We start from the raw sequence: 25,000 nt of genomic DNA, 5'->3' as shown, positions 1-25,000 counted from the left end.
CTGGGAACTGAAACCATGATCTTGCATTCATGAGTGCAACACCCTAACCACTGAGCCATGCACTTTCACTAAAAGCCTAAAAAAAAAAAAACTAAAAAAAGATAAAGAGCAAGAACCTAATTTTTTTTTTTGTGTTAATGTATTTGAGTTGTTGAAAATGATGAGGTTGTTGGGTGCTATTTTCTCACTGAAGCATGTCCTCAAGGTCTTTCATCTCTACTCACATTTCTCTCTCTCACTCCATCTCCACCTCTCTAACTAACTAAAGTGTAATGGATGAATAAACAGGTGAATATATATTATATATATATATATATATATATATATATATATATACATGACAGGCTTCTTTCAGTTTCCATCTACAAGATCCACTCACAACACTTTAGTCACACCAGGGCTATAGCAGAAGACACTTGCTGAAGGTGCTGTTGCTGTTGAGCAAACGGTCTTCGTCCCAGAGCTCGCAAGATGGGAGAAGTCCGAAACGTGGTCCTTTGCTATTTGTAAGACCCGCAGAAGAGAAAGCAGGTCAACCCCCGACGCCGACAGCATCGACGGGTGGATGAATGCGCATCCAAGCTCAGCGGTTGCATAGGAAGTCGGGGACAAGAAACAGGAAGAAAGAGTGAGAGAAAGTCGGGGCGAAAGAGTACAACAGGGGTCGCCACCACCCCCTGCTGGAACCTCGTGGAGCTTTAGGTGTTTTCGCTCAATAAACACACACAACACCCGGTCTGGGAATCAAAACCACGATCCTCCGACTGCGAGTCTGCTGCCCTAACCACTGGGCCTTTGTGCCTCCACTGCTGAAGGTGCCATGCAGTGAAATAGAACACAAGACCTTAGAGTTGCAAATTGAGCTTATTAACCACACAGCCATTGCCTGTACAATATTCTCTTATATAATAACTACAATACTCCATTACTCTTTACTCTTTTACTTGTTTCAGTCCTTTGACTGCGGCCATGCTGGAGCAGCGCCTTTAGTCGAGCGACTCGACCCCGGGACTTATTCTTTTTTTGTAAGCCCAGTACTTATGCTATCGGTCTCTTTTGCCGAACCGCTAAGTAACGGGGACATAAACACACCAGCATCGGTTGTCAAGCAATGCTAGGGGGACAAACACAGACACACAAACAAACACACATACATATATATACACATATATACGACAGGCTTCTTTCAGTTTCCGTCTACCAAATCCACTCACAAGGCATTGGTCGGTCCGGGGCTATAGCAGAAGACACTTGCCCAAGATGCCACGCAGTGGGACTGAACCCGGAACCATGTGGTTGGTTAGCAAGCTACTTACCACACAGCCACTCCTGCGCCTATTATAATATAATAATTACAATATCGTCATATTATATCTTCAGTGTTCCACTCTTCCTATTGTTACTAGCTTCCTCATATTACCAGAGAGAATTCATCATCTTCCTGTAGGTTATTTACATAGAACCAAAGGTCTCAGTTGACAGTACAATAAACTACAAGTCTGTCTCATTCTCCCCAACCTTCCACTCTCTCTCTCTCTCTCTCTCTCTTACCTGTAATTAGCAGTGTTCACCACCAAAATAATACCAAAAGGTTCCCCCACCGGCATTGACAAAGAACTGAAAGAGACACTCACCATTTCATTGTATGAGAAATCATAGAAATTCTGTATAAATTATTTGTAGGAGTGGCTGTGTGGTAAGTAGCTTGTTTACCAACCACATGGTTCTGGGTTCATTCTCACTGCGTGGCACCTTGGGCAAGTGTCTTTTACTATAGCCTTGTGAGTGGATTTGGTAGAAGGAAACTGAAAGAAGCCCGTCGTATATATGTATATATATATGTATATGTAAATGTATGTGTGTGTATATGTTTGTGTGTTTGCCCCCCCCCTCCCAGCATCGCTTGACAACCAATGCTGGTGTGTTTACGTCCCCGTAACTTAGCGGTTCGGCAAAAATGACCGATAGAATAAGTACTAGGCTTACAAAGAATAAGTCCTGGGGTTGATGTGCTCGACTAAAGGTGGTGCTCCAGCATGGCCACAGTCAAATGACTGAAACAAGTAAAAGAGTAATAGGCACAGACATGGCTTTGTGGTAAGAAGTCTGCTTCCCACACCAGCATCAGCTGTCAAGCAATGGGGGGGGGGAAACAACAAACACAGACACACACACACATATACGATGGGCTTCTTTCAGTTTCCATCTACCAAATCTACTCAGAAGGATTTGGTCGGCCTGAGGCTATAGTAAAAGACACTTGCCCAAGGTGCCACATAGTGGGACTGAACCGGGAACCATGTAGTTGGTAAGCTATATATATAATATAATATATATATATATATATGTGTGTGTGTGTGTATATATATAAGCGGACGTTAAACGATGATGATGATGACGTGGGTATATATATATATATTATATATATATATATATAATATATATATATATATGTGTGTGTGTGTGTGTATATATATATATATATATATACCCACGTCATCATCATCATCGTTTAACGTCCGCTTTCCATGCTAGCATGGGTTGGACGGTTCAACTGGGGTCTGGCAAGCCCGAAGGCTACACCAGGCCAGTCAGATCTGGCAGTGTTTCTACAGCTGGATGCCCTTCCTAACGCCAACCACTCCGAGAGTGTAGTGGGTGATTTTATGTGCCACCGACACAGGTGCCAGACGAGGCTGGCAGACGGCCACACTCGGATGGTGTTTTTTATGTGCCAACGACACAGGTGCCAGACGGCCACGCTCGGATGGTGTTTTTATATGCCACCGACACAGGTGCCAGACGAGGCTGGCAGACGGCCACGCTCGGATGGTGTTTTTTATGTGCCACCGACACAGGTGCCAGACGAGGCTGGCAGACGGCCACGCTCGGATGGTGTTTTTTATGTGCCACCGACACAGGTGCCAGACGAGGCTGGCAAACGGCCACGCTCGGATGGTGTTTTTTATGTGCCACCGACACAGGTGCCAGACGAGGCTGGCATACGGCCACGCTCGGATGGTGTTTTTATATGCCACCGACACAGGTGCCAGACGAGGCTGGCAGACGGCCACGCTCGGATGGTGTTTTTTATGTGCCACCGACACAGGTGCCAGATGAGGCTGGCGAACAGCCACGATCGGATGGTGTTTGTTACGTGCCCACAGCACGGAGGCCAGTCGATGTGGTACTGGCTACGGCCACGTTCGGATGGTTTTCTTATATATATATGTATATATATATGTATATATATATATATATATATATATAGGAGCAGGAGTGGCTATTTGGTAAGTAGCTTGCTTACCAACTACATATCTTTGCTATTATGCAAAAATGTCTAAAGTCCAAATTATTGCTTCTTCAAAAAACGAAAAAAATAGTTTTACTATTCCATTGTTTTTTTCTTCACCTTGGCAACAGTTTCAGCTTAACAATAATACTTTTTTGGCTGCATAAAATCCTAACTCCATTGCTTGTAGGATATTTTCAGTCAGAAATATTTTTGTAAGACTGTCGTATACGGGATTTACTACACTTTGACAATTTTCATCAGAAGCAGCTGGAGATACAATGGTTTGAGCATAAGAAGCGGCTGTTGCAAGCAAAATTAAATATTGAAGCAAAAACGCATTTGACAAAATTTGGACATACGACAGTTTAACATAATAGCAATGAGATATATATATACATATATAAATATATATATGTGGAGGCGCAATGGCCCAGTGGTTAGGGCAGCGGACTCGTGGTCGTAGGATCGCGGTTTCGATTCCCAGTCCGGGTGTTGTGAGTGTTTATTGAGCGAAAAACACCCAAAGCTCCACGAGGCTCCGGCAGGTGATAATGGCGATCCCTGCTGTACTCTTTCGCCACAACTTTCTCTCACTCTTTCTTCTGTAGGCCTGCTCACTTAGCCAGCGGGGTGGCATCATTTGAAGGCTAAAACAATGCGAACTGCATTGTGACCAGCGATGTGTAGCAACATCTGATAGCCTGGTCGGTCACGGTGATATATATATATATATATATATATATATATATATATATTTGTGTGTCTTTGAGTCTGTGCTTGTCCCCCTGCCCTTAAATAACATGAATTAAAGTGTCTTTCTCAAAACAACACACAATCTGGTTCAGTAATTGAACTCACTCCTTCATTATTGTGAGCCCGACACTGTGACCACTGAGCCATGTACCTTCACCTAAAAGTGCTCCTTGTTCTATGACACAAACCTCCTGTTTCAAAATTATCTGAATTAAAACCATCCATCAAAATTTTGAGTTGAGATATGTTCTAGACACTAGCTCAACAATGATGGTTATTTTGCTAAGTCTTCGTCATTTTCAAAATCAGTTGAGACAAAAACTGTGTAATTTCAACAGAAATATGGTAACAAAAGGGTGAATCCTTTCGATTCTAACTCTCTTAAAACTGCCCCTGGTTTTATGAAACAAGCTTCCCATTTTCAAGTGATCATAAGTAACAACTTTCCATCAAAATTTGAAGTTAATTCATGTTCTTAACAGCAGTTCAGTAATAGCACAATTATTTTACGAAAAGTCTTCTTATTTTCAAAATTAATTCAAATGAAAGCAATATGTTTTAGCAGAAATATGGAAACAAAATGATTAATATTATACATTGTCTTTTAAAATATTTCAATATAAAATTATTAAATAGCTGGGATTAAAATTCGGAACCAATTTTTATTTGTTCAATTTTTTTTTTCCTTCAGAAATAATAAATTTCCAATTGATAAAACAGAATTGTTTTGGTAAAACAAAATCATAGATAGAATAAAATTGATTAAAATTGAATTTCTAATCCAAATCAAATAACTTAATAAAAACGATCTGAGATTTTAATTCAATCCAGTAAAATAATTTCAGTTTATTTTTAATCAAATTTTTAGCTTGAATTTCACCTTGATGAAAAAAAAAAAAAATCCTTTATTAAATGTTTTGAATTGAAAAGATGATTAAAGTAAAATTAATCAAAATACTGACTTATGACCTTAATTAAAACTCCACAAATGAAGAACACTTCGTTAATTTTAATTTTTTTACTTCTTCAGACAAAGACCATGACAAGGTACCACTTGGAAGGGTTTAGCAGAACAATTTAAGCCCCAGGGCTTGTTTTTATGTCTGCACTTTTTGGCAAACTGCTAAGTCATAAACAAGCCAATCTATAAGAAAGAAACATATACATGCACATACACACACACACATATATACAAACACAGCATTTGTACAAACTCCATTAAATAATTTTTACTGATGTGCATCATTGCCATTTCTTCAGACTCTGCTATTTTTATATTGACTGACATTCATAATCTTAAGTTCTGCTGTGATTAACTGGCTTTCATTTTCATTTGAGAGAGCTGTCTGCTATTTCTTGCAGTTTAAAGAACTATGAAGAAGCCAAACTATGATCAATGGCATTCCAGTCCTGACCACTCCATCTATTAATCTGTCTAGCTATCAATCTGTGTATATATATATATATATATAATATATATATATATATATATATATATATATAAGCACCCACTACACTCTCGGAGTGGTTGGCGTTAGGAAGGGCATCCAGCTGTAGAAACACTGCCAGATCAGACTGAGCCTGGTGCAGCCTTCTGGCTTTCCAGACCCCAGTTGAACCGTCCAACCCATGCCAGCATGGAAAGCGGACATTAAATGATGATGATGATGATGATGATGTAGAAGTCGATAAAATACCGGTCATATAATGAAATGCTTTCAATGAACTAGACTCTCTCTCTCTTTATGTCCTGGTTTACTCTTTACTCTTTTACTTGTTTCAGTCGTTTGATTGTGGCCATGCTGGAGCACCACCTTTAGTTGAGCAACTCGACCCCTGGACTTATTCTTTGGAAGCCTAGTACTTATTCTATCGGTCTCTTTTGCTGAACCGCTAAGTTACGGGTTGTCAAGCGATGTTGGGGGGTGGGGGTGGGGGTGGGGGCAGACAGACACAGACGCACATGCACACACATATATATGTATACATATATACGACGGGTTTCTTTCAGTTTCCATCTCCCAAATCCACTCACAAGGCTTTGGTCGGCCCGAGGCTATATAGTAGAAGACACTTGCCCAAGGTGCCACGCAGTGGGACTGAACCCGGAACCATGTGGTTGGTAAGCAAGCTACTTACCACACAGCCACTCCTGCGCCTCTGTGTTTCGTTCATTCTTTCTGACTGTCTCTCTGTCTCTCTCTCTCTCTCTCTCTCTGTCTCTAACAAATTGTACAAATGTAAGACATGATCAACTGCAACGGCATTGGTGATAAATTTAATAAAGCCGAGTCTGTCGTATAGCAGCACATACTACCGCAGATGTAATGATTCTAAGCAGCTTATTGATGGTGGTGGTGGTGGTGGAGGAGGAGGGGTGGTGGTGGAGGAGGAGGGGTGGTGGTGGTGGTGGGGAGAGCAATAGTAAAGAGAGAAGGTGAGATAAACATGTACGTACACACATACACACACACACACACAGAGAAAAAGACAAAGTATAGAGGATAGAGAGAGGGAGGGAGGGAAGAAAAGTGGAAGGAGAGTCTGAGGAAGAGGCAAAGAGAAAGGAGACAAAACGATAGGATGAGACGGTAAACACTAAGAGAGAGAGAGAGAGAGAGAGAGTGAGAGTGTGGTGTGTGTGTGTGATGGAGAGAGAAAGGTAATCAGCTATAGAGAGATACAGAGAATGGGAAAGGAAGGGGGAGAGAGAGAGGGAGGGAGAAAGAGGAAGAGGAAGGTGTTCAAATACAGAATGAGAAAGGAAGGGAGAGAGAGGAAGAGGAAGGTGTTCAAATACAGAATGAGAAAGGAAGGGAGAGAGAGAGAGAGCGGGAGAGGAAGGTGGTCAAATACAGAATGAAAAAGGAAGGGAGAGAGAGAGAGAGGGAGGTGCTCAAATACAGAATGAGAAAGGAAGGAGAGAGAGAGAGAGGGAGAGGAAGGTGTTCAAATACAGAATGAGAAAGGACAGGAGAGAGAGTGTGAGTGAGAAAGGGTTGTGGGGATAAAGAAAATATTACAGCATCATTTGAAGGATGTTAGCAGTGAAAACTGTAGGGAGCTAGAATGGGGTGATGGTGGTGGTGGTGGTGATCAGTTTTCTTGGAAAGGGACCTGTTTGATATAACATGCAAGAGGTGGAAAGACTGATGTTTGTCCATATTTCCAGGCTAGGTTGAACCCCACTGCATAGCACCTTGGGCCAATCCAATGCCTTGTGCGTAGATCTAGTAGATGGAAACTGTAAGGTAGCCCATTGTATATGTGTATGTGTACTCTTTTATTAGTTTCAGTCATTTGACTGTGGCCATGCTGGAGCACTGCCTTCAATCGAGCAAATCGACCCCCCAAAGCTTATTCTTTGTAAGCCTAGTACTTATTCTATCGGTCTCTTTTGCTGAACCGCTACATTACGTACTGGGGTCGATCTAATCGACTGCCCCGCCTCCCCCAAAATTTCAGGCCTTGCGCCTAGAGTAGAAAAGATTACAGTTGCTTACATGTAACAGCTTTTTCATTTTTATTTTATTTTATTTTATTTTATTTTTACGACCATTTATAGTACTTACATCAGAAATATAATAATCACCATTTGACCCTTTAGTATTTAAACCAGCCATATCCGGCCAAAATAGTTAATCTGTTTTATGTTCAAACTGACCAGATCCAGGCTCTCACACCTACCCTACAATGTTATTCTACATTAGGTAATTACACCATCAAGATCTTGAAGATATGAGATAATGCATGATTAATTCAAATCAATGGCATTATGTTTGATAGGATAATCTGAACACTAAAGGGTTAATGTCTGTTTTTCATGCTGGCATGGGTTGGGTGGTATGACCAGAGCTGGCAAACCAGAGAGCTACACCAGGCTCCCTTTGTCTGCTTTGGCATGGTTTCTACAGCTGGATGCCCTTCCTAATGCCAACCACTTCACAGACTGAAAAGGTGCTTTATACAAGGCACCATCACCATTGCTTTTTACATGGCACAAACACAGGTGATTCTTACATAGCATCAGGACAGGTGCTTTTTACGTGGTTCCAGCAGGGTTGCCAAGAAGCTTGCAAGACACAGGCCTCTCAGCTGAGAGATGGAGTGGAACCAAGGAAAGTGGCTGTGAGCCAGGAAAGATGTTAGACTGAGATAGAGATAGAGATAGTTGTCTTACTGCAGAGGGGATACTTGGCTACCCCAGGAGGGGAAGGGGAAAGAGAGTTAGAGAAAACTAACAAGAAACAAAAAGAATCTCAAGCCTGGATTCATTCCATGGAGATTCTTGGATGATTAATTTTTCTAATGGGATTATTTTCCAATAAATTCTCTCAACATTTAATTAGATATAACAATAAAAAAATAACGATCTCTCTTTCTCTAAATCGAGAAGAAATCTTTAAATTATGCTGGAATATATTCAAATTTTATGAGCAAAGTTTAAAAATGGAAATTTTTATGACATTAAATAATATAATAATAATACATGTTAGCGATTTCATTGATGTTAATTTCAAAAAGACTAACCACTAAATTGATAATTTTATTTTAGGCAAATATACAGGTTTATTGTTTCACCTCCAACTCTCCTAATAGGCCGAATGAACAATTTATTCCTTCAGCCAGAACAGATATCAATATGATGGATTACTTTTGGCATAGAATGCAAATTTGCTCTTAGCAGTTTATTTCCGAAAGTTAAAATCTTTGTGTGAAAATAATCCATAAATAGCTTCACCAATTCTTGTAAATACCATTATCACTATTTAATGACTACTTTCCCATGTTTGCGTGGGCCCTGATGGAAACTGTCAACAAGACAGTTTTTTCTATAGCTTGATGCCCTTCCTGCAGCCAACCCTTACCTGTTTCCAATCAAAGTAACATGTTCTTGGAGAATACTGGAAATGAGTGACACTGCTTGTGTGATAATCATTTAACAACTGTCGGCGTGGCCGTAGCCAGTACCGCCAGACTAGCCCTTGTGCAGGTGCCATGTAAAAGCACCCACTGCACTCTCGGAGTGGTTGGCATTAGGAAAGGCATCCGGCTGTGGAAGCTCTGCCAGATCAGATTGGAGCCTGGCGCAGCCATCTGGTTCACCAGTCCTCAGTCAAATCATCCAACCCAAGCTAGCATGGAAAGCAGACGTTAAAGGATGATGATGATAATATATATACACACATACTGTGCTTGAGGAAACCTATTGAGTCAAGTACATTAATATCAAAAAATCAAATGGAAATTGTAGTTGTGATACCTGTGCTGGTGGCACGTAAAAAGCACCATCTGAATGTGGCCTAAGCCAGCGCCGCCTTGACTGACTTCCGTGCCGGTGGCATGTAAAAAGCACCAACTGATTGTGGCCATTGCCAGCCTCACCTGGCACCTGTGCTGGTGGCATGTAAAAAGCACCCACTACACTCTCGGAGTGGTTGGTGTTAGGAAGGGCATCCAGCTGTAGAAACACTGCCAGATCAGACTGGAGCCTGATGCAGCCTCCTGGCTTTCCAGACCCCAGTTGAACCGGCCAACCCATGCTAGCATGGAAAAGGGACGTTAAACGATGATGATGATGACACAGGACAAGGAGACACAAACACACACACAATGGTCTTCTTTTAGTTCCCAACTACCAAATCCATCTCTGTGATTCGGTTGCTCCAAAGTACAAGACACTTGCCCAAGGTTCTGCACAGTGGGACTGAACCAGGAATCCTTTAAGGGAAAGCAAACTTCTTATGCCACAGCCTTGTCTACACACACATTCAAATATGAAATAGAAGAGCAGAGCTAGAGTAATAAACATTATCAACTACATATACTTAGCATATTGAGACCCCCTCAGGTCATGACTGACTGTGGGATGGCATCTAGAAAGTTCCCCTCCGAGGTACAAGTCCGGGCAAGGTTGTTTATAGAAAACCAGCAGTCGTCCATGCATACCGGCCTCCCCTCTCCACACCAAGGGAAAGGCAACAGCAGATACAGCTTGGCACCAGTGATGTCGCAATTCATTTCTAGAGCTGAGTGGACAGGAGCAACGTGAAATAAAGTGTCTTGCTCAAGAACACAACACACAGCCCGGTCCGGGATTCGAACTCACATCCTCACGATTGTAAGCTCGACGCTCTAACCACTGAGCCATGCGCCTTCACTACTTATTATTTGCTGAGAGTCTGCAATTTGATCTGGTGGAGAATATTCTCTCAAAGTGCCAGGTGTTAGAACACCTGAAAGTCATGGACATCGATGTTTCATTATGTGTCCATCAATCCTATAGTGAAATATTGATGTCGATAAGCCACAAAAAAGGTGAAACATTGATGTCCATCACTCTTGGATGGGGTAAGTAATCTCACCTGTGAGATGTAAGTAATCTCACCTGTCTATGACTTTTCGGTGTTTTAATGGCATTTTGAGAGAGTATTCGCCACCAGGCCAAAAAACAGCCTTACTGGCAAATACACAAAACATATCACATTGCCCCAGTTCACTCAGCTGTAGAAATGAGTTGTGATGTCACTGGTGCCTCTTCCTTGGATAACACTGGTGACATGGAGAGGAGAGGCTGGGTATGCATGGGCAACTGTTGGTCTTCCATAAACAACCTTGCCCGGACTTGTGCCGGAGAGAGGAACTTTTTAGGTGCAACCCCATGGTCATTCAGGACCAAAGGGAGTCTTTGTAGTATACCACTGTATCAATCAGACTAACAGATATTGTTATACATCACTGGTCACAATGCACTTCCTCACATTGTTCAAGCTTTACCCTTTATACACACACACAATACATACATACAAACTTTGTGCCATGCACAAAACCCTTGAAATTCTTGGCCCTTGAGTCACTTAACTTCTGCTAGTCAAATAATAATAACAGCTAGCTATATCTATCTATCTATATATATATATATATATATAGGCGCAGGAGTGGCTGTGTGGTAAGTAGCTTGCTAACCAACCACATGGTTCCGGGTTCAGTCCCACTGCGTGGCACCTTGGGCAAGTGTCTTCTACTATAGCCTCAGGCCGACCAAAGCCTTGTGAGTGGATTTGGTAGACGGAAACTGAAAGAAGCCATCGTCGTCATATCATATATATATATATATATGTGTGTGCGTGTATGTTTGTGTGTCTGTATTTGTCTCCCTAGCATTGCTTGACAACCGATGCTGGTGTGTTTATGTCCCTGTCACTTAGCGGTTCGGCAAACGAGACCGATAGAATAAGTACTGGGCTTACAAAGAATAAGTCCCGGGGGGGGGGGGGTCGAGTTGCTCGATTAAAGGTGGTGCTCCAGCATGGCCGCAGTCAAATGACTGAAACAAGTAAAAGAGTAACAGAGTGTATATATATATATATATATATATATAACTAACAAGCAACTTAATGAATTCTCCAGAGGTGTTATAAGTGTTAAAAGCTTTTGTCAACATCTGCACAATATCTTTCTGTCCACACGCAAGTACACAAGTAGTGTTACAAGATACACAACAGATTGGACAGATAATGGGGAATTGGGGCAGAGAGAAATCGGATTCCATTTATTACAAGCACTGAAAAAGAAGAAAAGGAAAAAAAAAAGCAAAAAGAAACCAGCAACTTCCTTTTTTTTCTTCTCTTTTGTCACTATCTATGGACTGTGGGCTTTTGTTAAAACAAATACAGAAAAGGCAATTAATTTGTTCGTTTAGCTCCAGGTCAGTCCTAATCAAGTTGGCTCACAATTAGCTTCTTTATTGTATGAGGTCTACCTTTCTTTAGAATCCTTACTAGAATCCACTCCAGCGGTGGTGCCCCAGCATGGCCGCGGCCTTCGGGCTAAAACATTTTTAAGGATTTAAGGATATATATATATGTGCAGATGTGGCTGTGTGGTAAGAAGCTTGCTTCCCAACCACATGGTTCCAGGTTCAATCCCACTCTATGTTACCTTCTGCAAGTGTCTTCTACTATAACCTTGGTCCAACCGAAGACAACCTAAAAAATACCTGTTGTGCACACACACACACACACACACACACACACACACAGACTCACACATATATGTGTGTATGTATGAAGGAGGTCTTTAGGTCTTTGTGTCTGTGTTTGTCCCCCCCCCACCACTGCTTGACAACTGGTGTTGGTGTGTTTATGTCCCTGTAAAATAGCAGTTTGGCAAAAGTGATTGATAAAATAAGTATCAAGCTTAAGAAAACAAAAAGGACTGGGGTTGATACATTTGACTAAAAGTTCTTCAAGGCAGTGCCCCAGCATGGCCACAGTCTAATGGCTGAAGATAAAAGATAATAGGTAGGGGCACAGCTGTATAGTAAAGAATCTTGCTTCTCAACCATGTGGTTTTTGGTTCAGTCCCATTGCACAGCACCTTGGGCAGATGTCTTTTCCTATAGTCCTGGGCTGACCATTGCCTTGTGGGTGGATTTGATAGAAGGAAACTGTGTGGAAGCCTGTCATATATATGTATACATGTGTGTGTGTGTGAATTTTTGCCCTGATCCCATTGAATGACAACTGGGATTGGTTTGTTTACATCCTTGTAACATAGTGGTTCAGCAAAAGAGACTGACAGAATAAGAAAAAAACTTTTTTTAAAAAAAGAAAAAAAAAAAAGAAATTGATCCTAGTTTGATTTGTTCAACTAAAGCCATTCAAGGTGGTGCCCCAGCATGGCCATAGTCTTATCACTGAAACAAAAATAAAAGATACTGTTGCTAAAAGCAAATATGGAAAAGGTGGATTTTGTAAACAGAAACTGTGCTGAAGCCTACCATATGTGTGTGTGTGTGTGTATCTTTGTGTTTGTTCTCCAACTGCTTGACAACTAGTGTTGGTTTGTTTACATCCACGTGAGTAAGCAGTTTGACAAAACAGACTGGTAGAATAAGAAACAAATTAAAAAAAAAAAAGAAGAAAGAAAATACCTATTTCTTTACTACCCACAAGGGGCTAAACACAGAGGCGACAAACAAGGACAGACAAACGGATTAAGTCGATTATGTCGACCCCAGCGCGTAACTGGTACTTAATTTATCGACCCCGAAAGGATGAAAGGAAAAGTCGACCTTGGCGGAATTTGAACCCAGAACACGACTGGAGTCAACTTGTTCAACTTAAGTCCCTTCAAAGTGCTGCTCCAGCATGGTTAGAGTCAAATGATTGAAACGAGTAACCCGATAGAGATATCTGAGGTCTGTGGGCTTTTATGAAAAGCAAATATGTAAAAAGGCAATTAGCTTGTTTAGAGCCAGGTCAGTGCTAATCAAGTCGGGTTACAATTAGTTTCTTTAATGTTTGACGTCATTATCTTTGTGTACAATCCTTATCACACACACACTTGAATACACACTCTTGGGATACACTTAAATTGAAGGATACACTTACATCCATCCCTGATAAAGAAACAATATGCTAACAGATAAAAGTCACTACTCACAGTTCCTTTGTCTTTATATTTTAATGGAACATTCCAGCCAGATTTATGGGGTGTGGAAGGGTGCAGATAAGAAGGGCAAGTGCCCAAAGCATCCGTGTTATTACCCCCCACTCCCACTGCCTTCACTGGTGGGCCCTCTATATCAGGGGCTCTCCTACCACGGGTGGTAGTAGGCCCTCTATTAAAAGATTATTGACAACCCTTTTGTCTTTATATTTTAATCTTTTCTACTCTAGGCACAAAGCCTGAAATTTTGGTGGAGGGGGCCAGTTGATTGGATCAACACCAATACACAACTGGTACTTAATTTATCAACCCCAATACACAACTGGTACTTAATTTATCAACCCCAATATGCAACTGGTACTTAATTTATCAACCCCAAAAGGATGAAAGGTAAAGTTGATCTTGACAGAATTTGAACTCAGAACATAAAAGACAGACGAAATACCACTAAGCATTTTGCCCGGTATGCTAATGTTTCATATTTCTTTATTGCCCACAAGGGGCTAAACATAGAGGGGACAAACAAGGATAGAACGCACTGAAATTCCAGTTATATATTAGATTAAACCAATGGTTCCTCAACCATTTTTTACCTATGGATCCCTTTGATTCCTAGGATCTAGTTTTTTGCATTTGCAAAATATGTATTTTTTAACAGACAGTTAAAAATCTGAAAATTGGCTATAATAATAAAGTTTTCCATTCTAATTGCTATGAAGGTCTGATGTTGTGGAGAAAAAAGTTGGAGGAAAAAGTTACATAGGTTAAAAAATAAAAAAATTTAACCAACAGCGAGACAGAAATTTTCTGCCTTTAGCAGAGCGGTATCAACTTTAAAGTTGTACCCTGTGAAATTTATAGTTTAGCATCTGTGAAATGACCTCTTCATTGTAGGTTTCTAAATGAACAGAGATTCCTAATAAAATCAACATGTATCATCTTACTGTTTCTTTTGTCTCTTCATTGATTGTATGTTTTAATTATTTTTTAAAATTTGTTATATTAATATACGAGCAAACTGCTTCCTGTCCAATGGACGGTGCTGAGTTGTCAAAGATTTAAACCAAATTTTCTCAAAACAACTTGTCCAACCGTCCCATAGGCCTCCCCTTTCAGAAACACTGATTTAACCCAAATTTGAGACACCAGCAAAAGAAGAAATAAAGATAGACTTTTTTTCTATTCCAAAGAAAAACGATTTTATTCACACACATATGCAACCGAAGAGTTTAAAGTACCAGTAATGATAAGGCTGTTGACTGGGAGAACACAAACATGGTTTAAACAGTAAGCTTGGCAGGAAAGAAACGAAGTTAAGGCAAAATAATTTCCGACAGACAGAACGGATTTTATATAACAGCTGATGTACTTGCGTGTACAAATGCACGTTCCCACGGCTTTATCGATCGCATTCTCACCTGGAATCGATTTTTGTAATTTTTTCAAGACTTATACACGCCCTGATACCATCGGTATCTACAAATCAAATTTGAGCACAATCGGATGGAGGATGCCCGAGATCCCAGAAGACACACAGACAGACAGAACAGATTTTATATATTAGATTTGTCTGCATGTGTTTACTATATGTGCATTTCAGTATTATGTATACCTGTCACGTATTTATGTACATCATTAATACATAAGTGCATGTGTGTGTGTGTGTGTGTATGTGAAAAGGGGGTGTCTGTCTCCAAAACTTCAAAGTCGAGCAATGTTTTTATGTTTGGATTTGTAAAGTATGATAAGAAAAATACTGACAACACTGGTTAACAAAGAATTTGTCTGAAGACAAATAGCACCTGTATCTTATATGTTTTTGCATGCAGAATTAAAAAAATAGTGTTAAGTTATCTGTACTGAGTTCATATATTCCATTCACCTTCAAAATGCCAAGAAACTGTATAAACATCACAAACAACTTTTGCTACGTATGAAAAATAATGTAAAATATTAACCCTTTCATCACCAACCCGGCTGAAACTGGCTCTGGTTCTGAATACAAATGTCTTGTTTTCGTCAGTTTTTAATTAAAACCATCCACCAAACCTTAGTCACAATTTATGTTCCTAACACTAGCTGAATGATAACAAAGTTATTTTACTAAATTCTTTGTTATATTTAAAATTAATTGAAAGAAACACAGAGCATCTCAAAATAAATACAGTAATGAAAGGGTTAAGACAATTGATGAAAAATATCTGTAATAAAATTCTAATTGATAAATGTAAGTTTTTATTAAAACGAAATATGCGGGTGAAGTAAATCTTGTGGTGTGAAGAATCAACAATGCTGGTGAAACACAACACAATGTGCAGTTGTCATGGTAACAAGCTGTTAATGCCTTGCTGTCTATTGATTGGCTAAAATTACCCAAATTTCCCAACTTTAGTTCTAAATGACATCAGATTCTTTAATTTACGAGACAAAGTAATTGGTTGATCGTAATTGAAATTCAGAGTTGCATTGATACACCAAACTTGAAAGCAATCCGAGCAAAATTAAAGGGGGCTCATTTTGTGAATGAGGAAGACTAGATGATCAAATTCCTATTTTACTTGAAGGAGAACCTCAGAGCCATTCAATATCTAAAAACTTGTATAATATCTTTATGATTAAATATTAGGAATTGTATTAAAAAAAAAATTGTTAAAAATATAGTGTATTGTAAAAGTGTAACCAAATAATTACATATAATTTTCAATAGCAAAATCTTGGTTAGAGATTAAAAAGAGAAAGAGGAAAGAAGGCTCAAGTCCTTACCTTTTCATAAAGGGAATGAAACTCATTGTAGCGTCGAAAGATGAACCATGTACGTCCAGCAGAGTTGACCACAACTTTATAGACCTGGAAATAGAACAAGAAAAATTATTGACTTTTTTTTTTTGCAAGATGGAGGAATATTTGGATGTTGCCAGTTTTTTTCACATTTAAGCAATCTGTAATGGACCAAAAAAAAACACACAAAAAAAAAACAAAGATCTGCAATATAAATTTAGATGATAATAATAATAATAACAACAGTAATAATTCTTTCATATTTTGATGCATGGCCAGCTATTTTGAGGGGAGGGGGACCAGTGGATTACATCAACCCCACTCCCGCCCAATGCTTGAGTGGAATTTATTTTATCGACCCCCATCCCCAAAAAATGAAAGGCAAAGTTGACCTTGACGGAATTTAAACTCAGAACATGAAGAGTCGGAAGAACTGCTGCTGTTGGGCATTTTGTCCCCCCTGCAAATGATTCTGCCTCCTTGCTGCTTTGATAATAATAATAATAATAATAATTTTGGCAGAAGACTTGCAGAGTTTACGAAAAGGGGTGTATTTCGTTGAATTCTAACCCCACTAGTATTTGACTAGTATCACTAAATTTCTAATTTAACCCTTAAAGTTCAAACATGTCAAGGTTGATGAAATTAGTTTCAAACAAGTACCGGAGTCAATTTAGAATTGATTACATCCTTCCCTGTACAAGAATCTGTGGCTTTCTGCCAATGAAAGAAATCATTATTATTAGTAGTACTTCTACTACTACTACTACTACTGCTGCTGCTGCTGCTGCTATGGTCATCATCATCTCAGTAGCAGTAGTTCATACCGCCATTACTTATCTTCGTAGTTATATATTGTCATTTTAGCAATGGAAAGACGAATTTAGTTGTGCAGAGTCTGTTAGTGCAGTAAACCAGTTAATTTTTATCGTTATTTTTATATTTTTTTTTTACATTATTTTTCAATTCATGAATAATGCAAAATATTTCAGAGAAAAAAAACAAAACAATCCCAAACCAAAAAAAAAAAAAAAAAAAATACCCTATCATGTTTTAGTTTTCCTAAAAGAAGTTGTTTGTTTTTCTTTTCAAAAGGAAATTAAAAATGATGATAATCTCAGACATAAACAATAAACAGTGCAAATATTATTGAGAAGAACAGACTAATTACTGAGGTTTATGTTTAATTTTGTTTGTGTTTGTGTTTAAGGTGAGATGAGAGAGAGAAAAAGATAAAGGTAGAAAGATGTCTATATAGTCAAAAGAGAGCTGGTGCGTGGGTATATGTATGTGTGTGCGTGTGGGTGTGTAAATGTGCCTGTGATTGTAGATATTGTGTGTGTGTGTGTGCATATAGATATGTGTATGTGTGTATAGATACTCTGTGTCTGTGTGTGTGAGTGGATATTTGCATGTGTGTGTGTGTATAGATACTCTGTGTGTGTGTATGTGTGTGAGTAGATATTTGCATATGTGTGTGTATGTGCGTATAGATACTCTGTGTGTGTGTGTGTGTGAGTGGATATTTGCATGTGTGTGTGTGTGTGTAGATTTTTGTGTCTGCATGTGGGTATGTGCATCTATGTGTACGTAGTTTGTGTGTGAGTGTGTGGATATGTGTGTGTATGCATGTGTAGATAATTTGAGTATGTGGATGTCTGTGTGTATATGTGGATATTTATGTGTGTTTCTGGATATTTGCATGTGTATGTGTGTAGATATTTGTGTGTGCATGTCTGGATATTTGTGTGTGTGCGTGCATGTCTGGATATTTGTGTGTGTGTGTGTGTGTGTGTGTGTGTGGATATTTGTGAGTGAGTGTGTGTATATAGATATTTGTGAGTGTGTGTGTGTGTGTGTGTATATTTGGGTGCGTGTGTGTGTGGATATTTGTGAGTGAGTGTGTGTTTATAGATATTTGTGAGTATGTGTGTGTGTGGATATGTGTGTGTGTGGATATTTGTGTGTGTGTATGTTTGTAGATATTTGTGTGTGTGGATATTTGTGTGTGTGTGTGTGTGTGTATTTGTGAGCGAGTGTGGGTTTATAGATATTTGTGAGTGTGTGTGTGGATATTTGTGTGTGTGTGTGTGTGTTTGTAGATATTTATGTGTACATGTATACGTGCATGTGGATATCTGTGTGCGTGCACATGGATATTTGTGTGTTTGTGAATATGCTTGTGTGTGCATATTTATCTATATATGTGGATATTTTCATGTGTGTGTGTGTGGTGTGTGTGTATTTGTGAGCGAGTGTGGGTTTATAGATATTTGTGTGTGTGTGTGGATATTTGTGTGTGTGTGTGTGTGTTTGTAGATATTTATGTGTACATGTATACGTGCATGTGGATATCTGTGTGCGTGCACATGGATATTTGTGTGTTTGTGAATATGCTTGTGTGTGCATATTTATCTATATATGTGGATATTTTCATGTGTGTGTGGTGTGTGTGTGTGCGTGCACATAGATAATTTTGTGTGTGTGTATGTGTGTGGGTGTTTGTGTGTACAGATACTTGTGAGTGTGGATATTGTGTGTGTCTGTATGTACGTTCATATATTTGTGTATATATGTGGATATTTGCATGTGCGTGCATGCACACGTGGATATTTGTGTTTGTGGATGCGTGTTCATATATTTGTGTATATATACGTGTAGATATTTGCATGTGTGTGCGTGCATTGTATATGAAAGTTTTATGGTAATTGATAAGGTTATATGTTTCTGAGTGCATCCAATATATCTGGGAGCTAAATATGTTTTTATTCCAGTTATTAGATTATAAGTAAGAAAACACTACGAGACAGAAGGAACAACAATAGCAACAACAACAGCAACAACAACAACAACAACAAGAAAAACTAGAGAAAACTGAAAGAACGGCAAAAATAACTACAAAACAGATAAATATATAAAGAAATACAAAATAACCCCACCAAAAGCCTTGCTTCCTGGTTGTTGTGTCTAAATTACAGCAGAGTCAAAAGCAGAAATGGAGAAACGTATTGAGAAAGAAAATGAAGAAATGATAAGAGGAATTTTCCATTGCAGAACTATTAGCTAGACTGGATGGTGGTGGTGGTTGCGGTGGTGATGATGATGATGATGATGGTGGTGGCATTGTTGTTATTTGGTGGTGGTGATGGTGGCTGGTGATAATGATGGTAGTGGTGTGGTTGTTGTTGGTGGTGATGATGATGGTGGTGGTGGTGGTGGTGGTGGTGATGATGATGATGATGGTAGTGATGATGATGATGATGGTAGTGATGATGATGATGATGGTGGTGGTGGTGGTGTGGTGGTGGTGATGGTAGTGATGATGATGATGATGGTAGTGATGATGATGATGATGGTAGTGATGATGATGATGATGGTGGTGATGATGATGGTGGTGGTAGTGGTAATGATGATGGTGGTAATGGTGATTATGATGATGGTGGTGGCATTGTTATTTGGTGGTGGTGATGGTGGCTGATGATAATGATGGTAGTAGTGTGGTTGTTGGTGGTGTTGATGGTGGTGGTGGTGGTGGTGGCGTGATTATGATGGTGATGGTAGTGGTAATGATGATGGTAGTGGTGGTGGTGATGATGATGGTGGTGGTGGTGATGATAATGTTGGCAGTGGTGTGGTTGTTGTTTGTGATGATGATGATGGTGGTGGTGGGGTGGTGATGATGATGGTGATGGTGGTGATGATGATGGTGATGATGATGGTGATGATGATGGTGGTTGGTGATAATAATGGTAGTGGTGTGGTTGTTGTTGGTAATGATGATGATGATGGTGGTGGTGGTGACGATGATGGTAAAATCAGTGATGAATCTAGTATGATCGTGAGAGTGGTGGCGGTGGTGATGGCGATAATGGTAGTGATGATGATGATGAAGATTAATGATGATGATGATGATAATGACAGATAAAAAAAGAAAAGGAAAATATTGATATCAATCTTATCCTATCTTCTTCCTTTCTTTCACTTTCATTATAAACGTATACAGTTAAAGAGAGATTAGATTTGGCAGCATAGAATAACAACTTAATAATTGGCTTGGTTCATTTACATTCTGGATTTTTTGATTAGCAATCAGCATATGAATTGAATCTATGAACAATCAATAGGTCCCCTGTGTCTATGTCTTAGGTTCCACCGAGAAAATAACATGCAGTGTGCACAGAATACATTTCACAGATCAATAACTATAACAGTAATTTATCATCGCATGGGGCGTTGTATTATGTGAAAACAGATGGCATAGTAGCAAAAGGTTTGTTGATAGTATGAAATAAGGTTGCGCCAGTGAGGGCCTCTGTTGCGCAAGATGGACGATGTATCTGCCTATGTATGTACAGGCATGGATGAGGTTTCTTGAACAAGACTGGCAGGGGTGCATGCATGTAAGCCTTCCTTATCATAGTTGTTGTCATCAGCAGCATTGTTTTACTGCCGGCTTTTCCATGTTTGCATGGGTGGGACAGAATTTGCTGGGGTGGGTGGGTGGATTTCCTGTGGCCGGGTGAGATGTTTTCACCTCAGATTATTGAAAATTAAAGGCTTTCATTTACAACTATCATGCAATGTCAAGACAAGGGGATATAAACACACACACACACATATATGTGTGTGTGTGTGTGTGCCGGTGGCATGTAAAAGCACCCACTACACTCTCGGAGTGGTTGGCGTTAGGAAGGGCATCCAGCTGTAGAAACTCTGCCAGATCAAGATTGAAGCCTGGTGCAGCCATCTGGTTCGCCAGCCCTCAGTCAAATCGTCCAACCCATGCTAGCATGGAAAGCGGATGATGACGATGATGAAGATCTGCATTTAAAATAACCTTATTAGGATTGAATTCATTATTACAACTTAAATGACTTGATGGAAGCAGAAACTAGTCACTCCTGGCTCTATTTATGCAGATATTCTCACAAGAAATTGGAGTAGTTTGCTGTGTTTGGCCTGAGTCAAAAATACCGGTACCATGTATTGCTCCTAAGCAAAACACGAAGTGTGGCTGTGTGGTAAGAAGTTTGCTTGCCAACCACATGGTTCCGGGTTCAGTCCCAATGTGTGGAACCTTGGGCAAATGTCTTCTATTATAGCCACAAGTAAACTAAAACCTTGTTGTGTGGATTTAGTAATCAGAGACAGAAAAGAGTCTGTCATATATATGTGTGTGTGTGTGTGTGCATGTCTTTGTGTGTGCGTGTGTCTTTGCATGTGTGTGTCTTTGTGTGTGTATGTATTTGTCCCCAGCGTTGGTATGTTTACATCCCCATAACTTAGCAGTTCAACAAAACAGACAGATACCGATTAGTATCAGGCTTAAAAAGAATACTGGTGTAGAGACATTTGACAAAAATTTTTTCAGGCGGAGCCCCAGCATGGCCACAGCCTAACGACTGAAGCAAGAAAAAAACAAAATATTTGTGTGTGTGTGTGTGCAAAAGTATGGCCTATATTGATACTAATGTATGCATATACACACACACTGAGTCAACTATCTGAAGTGTAAAGTGCTCGGTATTAGGAAGAGCATCCGACTGTGAAAATTATGCCAAAACTAAGTCATTAGAGTACGACATGGTCCTCGCACCCACTGAAGTATCTCCCATAAGACCACCTGAAAAATGGAGGGGGTGATGATGATGATTATCTAAACACATTTCTACATTCAGTATACAAACAGTCACAAAGACAACACACAAACACACCTTTAATTTATGTGGAAAGTTGAAAGAGGGACAGGTAGAAAACAATAATCAAGAAGTGAGTGTATGTATGCATATATATATATATATAATATATATATATATAAATAATCAAAATAAGCAACAAGTATATCCGAGGTAATGTGGTACGATTGTTTCATGCTACTTCATTTTATTAAACACTCGATATTTTAAAACTGATGTAATGCTTACAGTGTTTAATAAAATGAAGTAGCATGAAACGATCGTACCACATTACCTTAGATATTTGTTGCTTATTTTGATTATAATCACCCCATTTGATTCATATGGATAATACCATACAAAATTCTGGTGCCTTTGACTTAAGTATCATATTCATCTGAATCATCATCATCATCATCATCGTTTAACATCCGCTTTCCATGCTAGCATGGGTTGGACGGTTCAACTGGGGTCAGGGGAGCCCGAAGGCTGCACCAGGCCAGTCAGATCTGGCAGTGTTTCTACAGCTGGATGCCCTTCCTAACGCCAACCACTCCGAGAGTGTAGTGGGTGATTTTATGTGCCACCGACACAGGTGCCAGACGAGGCTGGCGAACGGCCACGCTCGGATGGTGCTTTTTATGTGCCACCGACACAGGTGCCAGACGAGGCTGGCAGACAGGTGTTTTTTATGTGCCACCGATATATATATGTTTTATCATATATGTTTCATCTTATATTTAATCTTTCTATAAGATGTAATTTTTCTAAATGGTGTAATTTAATTTTTCATTATTGAATTGATAAAAGGTGTTTTTTTCCTAATTTATATATATATATATATTATATATTGTGAAATTTGATTTAGTATTTCTAAATTGAATTTTTCCCTGTAAGTTTGGAATATTATTCCCTCATATTATTATTATATATATATATATTTTAACATCTGCCTTCCGTGCCAGTATGGGTTGGATGGTTTGACAGGAGTTGGACAGGCAGAAGACTGTACCAGACTTCTGTGTCTGTTTTGGAATGGTTTTTTTTTTTACGGCTGGATGCCCTTTCTAATGCCAATCATCCCTGGGGCTTCAGATTTAATTTGTGCTAAAATCTTGTCATTATTATGTACAATCATCAATACAGTTGTCCGACTCATCCAAAAAGATTACTCTTTTACTTGTTTGTCATTTTTGACTGCAGCCATGCTGGAGCACCACTTTTAGTCGAGCAAATAAACCCCAGGACTTATTCTTTGTAAGCCCAGTACTTATTCTATCGGTCTCTTTTGCCCAACCGCTAAGTTACGGGGATGTAAACACACCAGCATTGGTTGTCAAGTGATGTTGGACACACACACACACACACATATATACATATATATATATATACGACAGGCTTCTTTCAGTTTCCGTCTACCAAATCCACTCACAAGGCTTTGGACGGCCCGAGGCTATAGCAGAAGACACTTGCCCAAGGTGCCACGCAGTGGGACTGAACCCGGAACCATGTGGTTCGTAAGCAAGCTACTTACCACAGCCACTCCTGCGCCTATGCAATTGCTACCACTTTCTCACCTTTTTCATGGCGTTTTATCATAGCCAGTTTATCCTCCAGCATTATAGCACAACGCTTAGCACTTTCGCTATGAATTTTCTTAGGAGTCATAGGGGCAAAAAAATAAGGTCACAAATGAATGAGAAAGTACCTGATAAACAGGTGTAAACAAATTTGAATTCAAAACAATCAAGGGAATCAGGGGCTAATGGTAGATATTGGAACCACAGTACAATATGATCTCCAAAAGACTGATAATTAAGACAACACAGCTGATTTCATGATTTTGTTCACTAAATTAAACTACTTTATGGTGTGTATCTTAACATTTATCATACATATTTTAATATGATTTAATATGGTTTTATTCTTATTTATTGTACAGTAACATGATTTTATGTGCTTTTAAAGGTTTCCTAGTGATTTTATCTTCCCAATATTTGTGGTGGATAGACATGAAGTCAAGTAAAATGACTTAACTTGATTTTTATTTTCCCATATATTACTTTTGAAAACCCACATATAATTGAGAATGACTTAAATCAAAATGACTTAAGCCAAGGTGTGTGTGTGTGTTGTGTGTGTGTGTGTGTGTGTGCATATATATATATATAAAGCTGAAGTTGTCTGTGTGTGGCAGGTTTGGTAGCCTTCAACTAACACTATCTCCTCCGAGACCCTGCGGTGCAAGTTGACCAAAATTGAGAGTACGATAGAAGGCTTGCTCTTTCTTCTGTAGAAGAAAAAATTCAAATCGAACCATGTTAAGACCAAAAATTATTTACATCAAAAAGGTGCTTTTTTTTCTATGAAAATCTCTATTTTTTACGAATTTTTGACTGCTGTGTCGCCATTTTTCGGTTTATTTCAACCAGAAAAATGTTCACTTAAAGAGAATAACAAGCTACGTAATGCAAAATTTTTACTTTTCAAAAATTCCAATTCTAAAGGGTCGAAACAAACCTGAGCAATGCCGGACGATACTGCTAGTATATATATATATATATATATATTATATATATAATATTAATTCGAGACAAAACCACTATTTTGCAAAACAAACAAGGAAAGACTTAATCAATACATAAAATTTTAATATAAAGGAAATAACCACCACTACAATCGTTTCATGTCTTCAAATGACATTCGTCAGGTGGATTTCCGATTTGAAAATCGGAAATCCACCTGACGAATGTCATTTGAAGACATGAAACGATTGTAGTGGTGGTTTATTTCCTTTATATTAAAATTTTATGTATTGATTAAGTCTTTCCTTGTTTGTTTTGCAAAATAGTGGTTTTGTCTCGAATTAATATTATATAATATTTTACTATAAAATTGGATTTAATCCTAAATCTGATTTTTTCCCTGTAAATTTGGATTTATTCCCTAATATTTATTATTATATATATATATATTTCTTTACTACCCACAAGGGGCTAAACACAGAGGGGACAAACAAGGACAGACAAAGGGATTAAGTCGATTC

The 25,000-nt window shown here is 39.1% G+C and overlaps 1 protein-coding gene and 1 long non-coding RNA gene across 8 annotated transcripts in view; one reads left to right on the top strand and one right to left on the bottom strand.

The window, feature by feature from the left end:
• Nucleotides 1-14,261, top strand: part of LOC118767647 — a 20,145-nt gene extending 5,884 nt beyond the window's left edge. The window contains exons 2-3 of the long non-coding RNA XR_005003563.1: nucleotides 6,680-6,687; nucleotides 14,160-14,261. This is a non-coding gene — a long non-coding RNA (uncharacterized LOC118767647). The remainder of the gene's footprint in view (nucleotides 1-6,679; nucleotides 6,688-14,159) is intronic.
• LOC115223496 (serine/threonine-protein kinase Sgk1) overlaps nucleotides 1-25,000 on the bottom strand; it is a 241,707-nt gene that overhangs the window by 28,099 nt on the left and 188,608 nt on the right. For all 7 annotated transcript variants that reach the window (XM_029794105.2, XM_029794106.2, XM_029794107.2 and 4 more), the window contains one exon: nucleotides 16,265-16,348. In XM_029794105.2, the coding sequence (XP_029649965.1) occupies nucleotides 16,265-16,348 (84 nt within the window). The remainder of the gene's footprint in view (nucleotides 1-16,264; nucleotides 16,349-25,000) is intronic.

This window comes from Octopus sinensis, linkage group LG23 (assembly GCF_006345805.1).
Source record: "Octopus sinensis linkage group LG23, ASM634580v1, whole genome shotgun sequence".
In the NCBI taxonomy this organism is placed as follows: Eukaryota; Metazoa; Mollusca; class Cephalopoda; order Octopoda; family Octopodidae; genus Octopus; species Octopus sinensis.
Note: the sequence above shows the minus strand (reverse complement) of the source record. Positions and strands in the feature narration are given on the sequence as shown.